The sequence below is a fragment of the Lycium ferocissimum genome, chromosome 3 (genome assembly GCF_029784015.1).
Source record: "Lycium ferocissimum isolate CSIRO_LF1 chromosome 3, AGI_CSIRO_Lferr_CH_V1, whole genome shotgun sequence".
NCBI classification, from domain to species: domain Eukaryota; kingdom Viridiplantae; phylum Streptophyta; class Magnoliopsida; order Solanales; family Solanaceae; genus Lycium; species Lycium ferocissimum.
In genome coordinates this window covers 69,033,090-69,042,834 of record NC_081344.1, presented here as the reverse complement: position 1 = coordinate 69,042,834, position 9,745 = coordinate 69,033,090, and the positions used below count along the sequence as shown (strand labels likewise).

Here is a 9,745-nt window from a genome sequence, read left to right as displayed (position 1 = left end):
AAACAATGATGTCCCAATAATGTGCCCGTTAAATTATTACTTGTTAGTTTTGAGACAAATACGAAATTATTTTAGAATTTTTAAACTACAGAGCAACCCAAATAACTCATTTGAAAAAGATAACCTTAATTTTAATTTTCAAAGAAATTTATCCAACATAATAAGCATGTATATATATAGTGTACATTATACATTAATTATACAATTATTACATATATTTATTATACACACTCTGTTATATATCGAGTATGCAGTCAAATCTCTCTATAACAGCATCATTGGGTCCTAATTTTTTAGAATGTTATAGAGAATTGTTGTTATACATCTATAACAACATTTGTCATTTAAATAATAGTTGGCTGTTATAGGCAAAAAAGATGCATATAATCTATTTTTATTTTTTAATGTTGTAAAGAAATAAAAAATTATTTAAATTTTAAATCTCAAAGATATGAATGCTTCGCTAACTAAACAGTAAAGAAGGTTAATACAATCTCAATAAATCCATTACTGAATGTATAAAGTTTTAAGCTCTGAAGCACACATTTTAAATCTACAGTACGTGAAATTAAATTCTTTCAAGATTGATAGGAGAAATTTACAATTGTAGCTTGTTTCGTAGAATCCAATCTCTTAGTGGTGGTTTAATACTTGAATTTACAAAGATTTGCGTCTAAACTTTCAGTAAACGGGTATCCAATTGCTTTCCCTTGAAGGGAATCTAAGAGTTGAACCATTGAATCTTCTAACTCAGTCTAAGTAACAATAGGTTGAGGTTCTTCTTCAGCACTTTCATTATCGTCTTCAGCTCTTGTTCTTCCACTCCAATGCATAGGCAATAATCTCTTCATCGGCGAAAGCTTCAATGACAGGAAATCTTTGCATCAAGCTCCACATATGTATTCATATGTAATATTCTATCATAAATATAATATACTAAAGTATCAAATTAAACATTTGGTCAAAATCTATACTACTTATTATTGGTAGTCATAGATTGTCTATTTTTATAAAGATGGTTAATAATTATATTACCAAAAAAATGCAGATAGCTATTATATGGAGGGTAATTTTACAAAGAGCGTACTTTTTATAAAGTTGGTTGTTGTTGTTATAGGTAAAATGTTGTTATAGAGAAGTAAAATATAACATAAAAAATCTTTAAAATCTTAACTATTAAGAGAGGTGATATTATATACCAATGCCGTTATAGAGAGGTCTAACTATATATACACTTGTTTTATATATATTCTATTATATATAAGAGGGAATGTGAGGACTTTTGTAGTCCTCACAATAATTTCCCAAATTTTTAAAAACCTTTTCATTAATTACTTTTTATGTCCTAATTTTATTTATTTAAGTCAATTTTTTTGTTTTTTGTTTTTAAAGTCTACTTTTCAAAAGCTATCGAGCACAGGGACTTTTGTAGTTCAATAATTTTATAAGAGGGAATGTGAGGTAATAATTTCCAAATTTTTAAAAACTTTTTCATTAATTACTTTTATGTCCTAATTTTATTTATTTAAGTCAATTTTTTTATTTTTTGTTTTTAAAGTCTACTTTTCAAATTAAACTTTTGTAGTCCTTACAATAATTTTCAAATTTTTTAAAACTTTTTAATTAATTACTTTTAGGTCCTAATCTTATTTATTTATGTCAATTTTTTGTTTTTGTTAAGAGGGAATGTGAGGACTTTTGTAGTCCTCACAATAATTTCAAATTTGTAATTTTTTCATTAATTACTTTTATGTCCTAATTTTATTTATTTAAGTCAATTTTTTTGTTTTTTGTTTTTAAAGTCTACTTTTCAAAAAGCTATCGAGCACGGGGACTTTTGTAGTCCTTACAATAATTTTTAATTTTTTTTAAAACTTTTTAATTAATTACTTTTTAGGTCCTAATCTTATTTATTTATGTCAATTTTTTTGTTTTTGTTTTTAAAGTCTACTTTTCAAAAGCTATCGAACCTCCTACCTCATTTTTCACGTTTTTTGAAAATTGGTGCTGATATCGCATTTGAGCCCAATTAATCCGAGATAATTCGCCTTTATCGCGCCTAAGCGCTTCCTCCAAAGATTTTTTTTCCATATCCATGTTCGAACCCCCAATCCCTAATTAAGAGAGGGCGGCTCCATTTTTATAAGTTAAATTATGTATTTGTCTTAAAAGTTCATTAACTATGTATAGATTATTTATTTAGAATTAAATAACTTTAAAAAATTAGGAGACATAAGTTATAATGTCAAATACTGGTTCCAAATTTGATTTGAATTAAATAATTTCATCAAAATGGAAGTTAAAATATTAAATTATGGAATGAAAATTTTGCTTTTATATAACTATATGGGAGATTATATGGTTGTTGTTGTTGTTATATACTTTTGTACTAATATAAATTATATTTCTTTAGTTAAAATATACGCTTTTATACTCATTTTTTTGCACGTGCCTTCTTTTGGTCTTTTATATTTTGCCCCTCATTTATGTCTTCTTTAATTTTTGCCCATTACTTTGTTTAATGAAAGTTTTTTGACGAAAACCCTTACCCCATTAAAACTCTTTCTATTTCGTCATTTGCTCTTTTCTTTTCTTTTTTTTGCTTCTTTCCTCCTCTTTTTGTGTCTATCTATATGTTCTAAAATAACATTTGGATCTTTTGCTCGTTTCAATATTTGTTTTTATGTTAAATTGTTGTTTGTTGAATTGATATCTTTGTCTTCGTCATTTTTTATATTTAATTGATCCTTTTTTATTTAAAATTATAGTGTTTTGTAGTGTCTCTACGATTTTTCAACTTTAGTTTGTCCCATGTATATATTTTGATTTTTTGAATATCGTATTATGAATGTCGTAATATATTTTAGCCGATTTTATATTGCGTTTTGGTTTTCTCTTTGTTGAATCTTTGAAGTTTTAAATGAACAACTTTTTAACTGTTTAATAATCGATTTTTTGAATAATTAGTTAAACGCATAAAGTTATTACGACATAACTTCATGAAGTTAATTTATGTGTGTCTTGATTTTTTGGTATTGTCTTGTTAATAATTTTGATTATGTGTTATTGGTGTTGTTTTGTTAATAATATTTTATTTTGGTTATGAAAAATGAAAGTTTGCCTCTAATACTTTGTAATTTTGTAAAGTGAACTTGTGTCTAATCTTCTTGTATTTTTTTATGTTTTAACATACTTTGTTCTTTTGTATTGTGAATACTTTTTTAGTTCTAAACACTTGCGATTTTTGATTAGTTAATCCATCTGTTTTTGTCAGTTTTTGATAAATGTAGTTCTTAAGTTTGAGATTGCGTAAATTTTTGTTAAGCTCATAAAAATGAAAGTTTGCCTTAACCTTGTTCTTTTCTAAATTTCCTCCTCCGGCATACTTGTCTAATTAACACTTGTGTATTTTTTTTTTTTACTTATGAAAATGAAAGTTGCCTCTAATCAAACTTTGTTCTTTTGTAAACCTTGCATATATTTTTCTAGTTCTTAACAAATTTTTGTTTTGCTCATTTATCTTTGTTCTTTTCTAATGTATTAATTTTAACACTTGTGTATTTTTTTTTATTTTTTTGAGTTCTTTTCTAATGTAATTTAATTTTTTGTTCTTAACACTTGTAAATTTAAAAAGAGAACTTTTAAGTTCTAAATATGATATAACTCCTTATTTAGCTTATAAGACAAATTATACACCGTTGTTCTTTTGTAGAATGAACTTTTCTAGTTCTTAACAGTAAAGCTCATAAAAAATGAAAGAGCAGAACCTTTTCAAATGTTTCGTAACACTTGTATTTTTTTTTTTTATTTAGAAATTTCATCTGTATTCTTATTGTCTGATCATATTTTTCTATAAATTTTTTTTTTGCATAAAAATGAAATTAAATGTTCTTTTCTATGTAAACTTCTCGCCTCCTACATAAACATTCTTAACACTTGTGTATTTTTTTTTATTTTACTTATGGTCTCTAACAAGATACTGGAAAGCAAGTAGTCATATTTTTCTCTTAACACTTGCGTAAATTTTTGTTTTGCTCATAAAAATGAGTTTGAACTTTGTTCTTTTCATGTAAACACATACTTGTCTAATTCTTAACACTTGTGTATTTTTTTTATTTTACTTATGAAAATGAAAGTTGCCTTTAATCCAAAAATTTAAATCTCCTCCGCATACTTTTCTAGTTCTTAACACTTGCGTAAATTTTTGCTCATTTGAAAGTTTCACATGTTCTTTTCTAATGTCTAGCATACTTGTCTAATTTTTAACACTTGTGTATTTTTTTTATTTTCCGTTTTTGACTTTGTTCTTTTGTAATGTAACTTTTTATAGTGTGAGATTTAGAGAACTTTTAAGTTATATATGATATAGCTCCTTATTTACCTTATAAGACAAATTATATACCGTTGTTAGAATGAATTTGTTGTTATTTTTCAAATATTAACAAATCTAAACTTAATAGCATCAAAGAATTACCTTTTCAAATGTTTCGTATTATTTAGAAATTTCATCTGTATTCTTATTGTCTGATCTCATATTTTTTTGCAATTAAATGTAGGCATAATACAAAAATTAAACGGATCCCTTAAAACTTAAGAGGGTACCACATAACTCTGTGATATATATATCGATTATATTGGGCCAGTGAACTGCTGCAATGGGCCAAAAGCCCACTACTGTAACAAAACCCTAGCATATAAAACCCTAACCGCCTCCACTTTTATCATTAATCTAGAATAACAACGCCGTCCAACAATGTCGAAGCGAGGTACAACTCTTATATTTTTTTTCCGATTAAATGTAACTTAAGTGTTAGATTTAGGAAAATTTTAAGCCATACAACTCGTAATTAAACGTAACAGATTATTTATTGTAATTACAGTGAAATGAGTTAGCCTAATCGAGTAGAACTTGTTCTAATGTTTTGTGTATTGTGACTTTGTTGATTGATTAGTTAATCCATCTGTATTTTTCAGTTTTTGAAAATGTAGTGTAAGTTTGAGATTTAGCGAACTTTTAAGCGGTAAAACTGATAATTAACCTTAGAAAATTAATTATTTATTATTGTTATTACAATGAATGAGAAGCCTAATCAAAGTAAACACAAATGCTTACGTGGAAATGACGTGGCCCTCTGAAATTTATCTGCCACGTCAGCATTTGTGTTAACGTGTTCAAATCTAGGCAAGTTGAGGTGCCTACTTGTGCACACCCAAAGTTGGAGGGCATACTTGCCAGCTGAGACCAAGTTTAAGGGTCTGTTTATGTATTATGCCTTAAATGTATCTCAAATGTGAGGTTTAGAGAAGTTTTAAGTCATGTAACTCTTCATTTACGGTAGAAAGCAAATACTTATCATTATTAGAGTGAAATGAGAAGCCTAATGCAGTTAGAACTTGTTCAAATGTTTCATGCCAGTGTTATTAAAAGCGAAGAGCGCAAAAAAGCTCTAAGGTCAGCTGGGGTTTTGTATTTTTGAAAAAAGCGCAATGGTGAAAAAATCAATATATATATATATGTTTAGTCCAAGACTACTAATAATAAGCATCCAAATATATGGAGAAAAAAATTGAAAAAACATTATGATAGAGTGAAATATCAATTATCTAGTGTCACCTGTGAGAGGCTCATTGTCAAGGAAAAGTATGTCTTAGAGCCTTTTTAAAGCGCAAATAAAGCAAGGCGAAGCGCTCAACATGTTTTGAGCCTCCTCGGGGCTTACCTTTGACAACACTGTTTCATGCATGTATTTTTATTGTTTCATCTCATGTAATTCATCCGTTTATGAAAATGTAACTTTATGTGTGAGACTGAAAGAACTTTTAAAGTCATATAACTCCCTATTTACCTTACAGAACACATTATATATCATTATTAGAATGAAATGAGAAGCCTAATAGAGTAGAACATGTTTCATCTATCTATCTCGAATAGTTTGTGTTGTAACTTAGTTAATTGCTGATTGATTAGTTAATCGTAGTATACTGAAACGAGCCTAATAGAGTGGAACATGTATTACACTGGGTATGTTGTTGTAGCGTTATTAGAATGAAATGAGATGGCAAATAGAGTAGAACTTGTTTAAACGCTTCACATTATTTAGAAATTCCGTCTGTATTTTTATTGTTTGATCTCTATGTTTTTTTTTCAATATTAAAAAATGTAACTTAAATGTGAGATTTAGAGAACTTTTAAGCCATATAACACCTACTATATCTCAGAAAACAAAATATTTATCGTTATTACAATGACAAAATAGACCTTGTTCAAATTTGCAATGAGCCTAATAGAGTGTAAGATGTGAAAATATTTCATGTGGTTGAACCCGGATGAGTTTGCGAGTTAAAGTTGATTGATTGATTTATTTATTATTTAAATTTAATTTTAGGACGCGGAGGTTCCGCTGGGAACAAGTTCAGGATGTCATTGGGTTTGCCAGTGGCAGCAACTATTAACTGCGCCGATAACACTGGTGCAAAGAACCTCTACATCATTTCAGTGAAGGGTATTAAGGGAAGGCTTAACAGGTTGCCTTCAGCTTGTGTGGGTGACATGGTCATGGCCACTGTCAAGAAAGGTAAGCCTGAACTGAGGAAGAAGGTTATGCCTGCTGTTGTTGTTCGTCAGCGCAAGCCTTGGCGCCGAAAGGATGGTGTTTTCATGTACTTCGAAGGTATATTTAGATGTCCTTAATTGTTTTTGTTATGAAGTTGCTTCGCTTTCCACATAACGGGCATTTGCTTTTGTTTAACCTATACTTTTAGAAAATCACCATGGTTTACGTGTTCGTGTTTCATTAGGTCCAGACGTCCTGTACTTCTCAGAAGTCTTTTAACCTAGTTATTGACTTGTTTTGTTTTTGTGTAGATATAAGTGTTAGTGTTAGAGAAATCTTCATTTGCCTTGGAACAAAAAATATTGAATGTTGAAATAAAATGAACATGGATAGAGTTGAATGCATATAGAGACTCATAAAGCCGATCTTTGACTAGTTTGAAATTGAGGCATGGTTGATTGATTGATTGTGTTAATTTTGGACTATAGCATGGATATTGTAATATGGAATTTATCATGAAGTTTGATCATTATTGCGCTTTAGTTTTTATCTTGAATGACTTGTGAAACATTTATAGGGAGTGGTAACTTCTTTGTGGCAAAAGAACAGAATGGTAAATCTTCTTCCCTGAAGTTCTGAAACCTAAAAATAGAGGTCTGATTATATGGGTAAATAGCACATGTTCTGTTTTGTGATGGAGGATAGCTGTATATATCCGTGATTACTATAAATTACTGGATTCATATATATATTATTTGCTTCCTGTTCTCTTGTTTGTTACATTACCTGTATTATTCTCTGGTTGTATATTAGTTCATTCTACTATTACTTATATCCCTAAATCACATTATATGAAAACCCGTCTTATGATGCTTTGATTTTTTTTTTTTTGGCAGATAATGCTGGTGTAATTGTGAATCCCAAGGGTGAAATGAAGGGTAAGTTATTTTAACCTCGAGCAAAGCATATTGTTATTTCATAGGGCAGAAGAGAACAGTGAATTTATCTTTTAACACTGTACTTCTATCTGTGTTTCAAGTCTACAATTTGTTTTTCATCTGTGATAAGTCTCCTCATAACTTGTCAATCAATGTAATTGTGGTTAGGACACATCACGTGATGTGTGGATTCTAAAGGGTTACTGCGGATTGCGGACTAAATCCCATATTTAAGTTGGAAGGACTGTAGAGCGATGAGTCCATACTAATGTTGAACCTGTTCTCCAATGGAATCAGGCTAGTATAGTAGCCTACATGATTTATCTGACACTTGAAAAAAGTTGGCTTAAGTTGTCATGACGATCAACATCTATTAGGATCTACAATTTTTGAGTTTGTGAAATGTTATTTCTTACCATGTACTCTTATTCTGTTTTGTAGGATCTGCTATTACAGGCCCCATTGGAAAAGAGTGTGCTGATCTGTGGCCAAGGATTGCAAGTGCTGCTAACGCTATCGTGTAGTGTTAAATTGGTGTTTTTCCGATAGTTCATTTGAATTTTTGGATATCTACGGATTTTGTCTGGGCAAGATTTATTACTGCATCTGGCTATGAGAGTTTTGCTGTACTCCAAAATTTGTCGTCCTTGTAGGACATCGACCGTTTCATTTTCGTTAATTGGTGCTTTTATTACGATAAGTTTAGTTGAGATACGATGATCTTCCAACACTTTGACAGGCTTATACAAAACAAAGTACGAAGCTTTTGAAGCCAAGAGATCAGGAAGTATTTGGAAGTGAATTTACTTTGAAAAATAAACTTAAAATTGCGGAATTGACCGAGTAAAAGTTACATTTTCTATTTTTTTGTTATGTTAAAAAGATTTGCAACACTATTTGCATTACTATAACAAAACTGAGTTACACATTCACATTAAAATTTGGTCATTCAAGGAAAAAATAAGTTCTACTGCGCTTGAAAGTTTAGCTCAGTTGGTTGAGTATGAGGTTTGTACTCAGGTTTTCATAATGGAGGTTTTAGGTTTGAAATCCTTGCTTACCATAGTAGGAGATTTGCCTTTTTGGTTGAGCTCGTCGCACGGGCTTGTTTAGTGCGGTTTATTTTTCCTGTGTGGTTTGCGAGCTATTGTAAAGGAATTGAGTTTATCCTGTATGCATTCGAAGAATAGTGGCGGGTGGTTTTCATGTCATTAAAAAAAAATTGTGCTGCTCTAATACTTTGGTTGTCACAACTTTTTGAGTAGAATTTGATCTTTTTCAGATCATGTTTCATTATTCCAATAAAAAGGAAACAAAGACAATTTGCAATTGAAGTCCCCATATAGCAAGAGAGAAAAGAAAAACCAATTTCCTCCAAAAATGGAAAAGTCAAATAGAGATAGCGGATTAAAAAGAAGATGCGTTGAATGGCATGTTTTTGTTTTTTGTTGCTCAAACAATTCTCTCTTTTCATCTTTTTCCTCTGTCGGCTAACTGTCATAATCTATCACTCCTCTAAAACTATGAATTTTTTATGTTGTATATCCGCCCATCAAAATAATATTTGTATAATATATGTAATTATATGATTGAATATAATTAATTTTGGCCTACGAGCCGTATGTTTAACTTGCCGTAAAACTTATCATGTAGTTATATAATCGTAAAACCCATACTTGAAACAAACAAGAATTATGGTGGAGTGGTAAGAACTCCTTCATCCTTCACCAAAGGTCTCGAGTTCGAGCCCTGAGTATCGAACTGCCTTTGTTAGGAAGCACTTTATTCCAATATGGGACTTTCCGATGTGAACTCGAAACTCATCGGGCCTCAATATAAGTACCGAACACGGGTGGAAACCTTGATCGTGTTAATTCTCTCAAGGACCTTAGTATAATTTATTTGTTTATTCTATATCAGTTTAACGTACGGTCAATTCCCAACAACAATCACCCTCTCAATTTGTTTGATATTTTCTCCGTAGTGTATAAACAGTATGCTCGAGTCTAACCCATATTTGATGTTACCTTTCTCTTTTCATAATTGTTATTTAAATTGAGTGTTTTTACAAGATATAAAGCTTTTAACTTCACATGATAATTATGTATTATATACACACACACATTACCTTGGATGTTGTTGTAAAAAACTTTATTTACTAATTACTATACCTCGATACCTCTCTCCACCACTTCTGAAGACAAGCTAGTTTGAAAAAATACTTCTGATGGGAATTTCTCTATGAAGCAAGCT

General features: G+C 30.0%; 1 protein-coding gene across 1 annotated transcript; it reads left to right on the top strand.

The window, feature by feature from the left end:
• Positions 1 to 4,622: 4,622 nt before the first annotated feature.
• Positions 4,623 to 8,192, top strand: LOC132050559 (large ribosomal subunit protein uL14). The gene is made up of 4 exons (XM_059441858.1): positions 4,623 to 4,766; positions 6,387 to 6,671; positions 7,451 to 7,492; positions 7,934 to 8,192. The coding sequence occupies exons 1-4, from the start codon at positions 4,754 to 4,756 to the stop codon at positions 8,014 to 8,016; spliced, it is 423 nt and encodes a 140-aa protein (XP_059297841.1). The 5' UTR covers positions 4,623 to 4,753; the 3' UTR covers positions 8,017 to 8,192.
• The last annotated feature ends 1,553 nt before the right edge of the window (positions 8,193 to 9,745 follow it).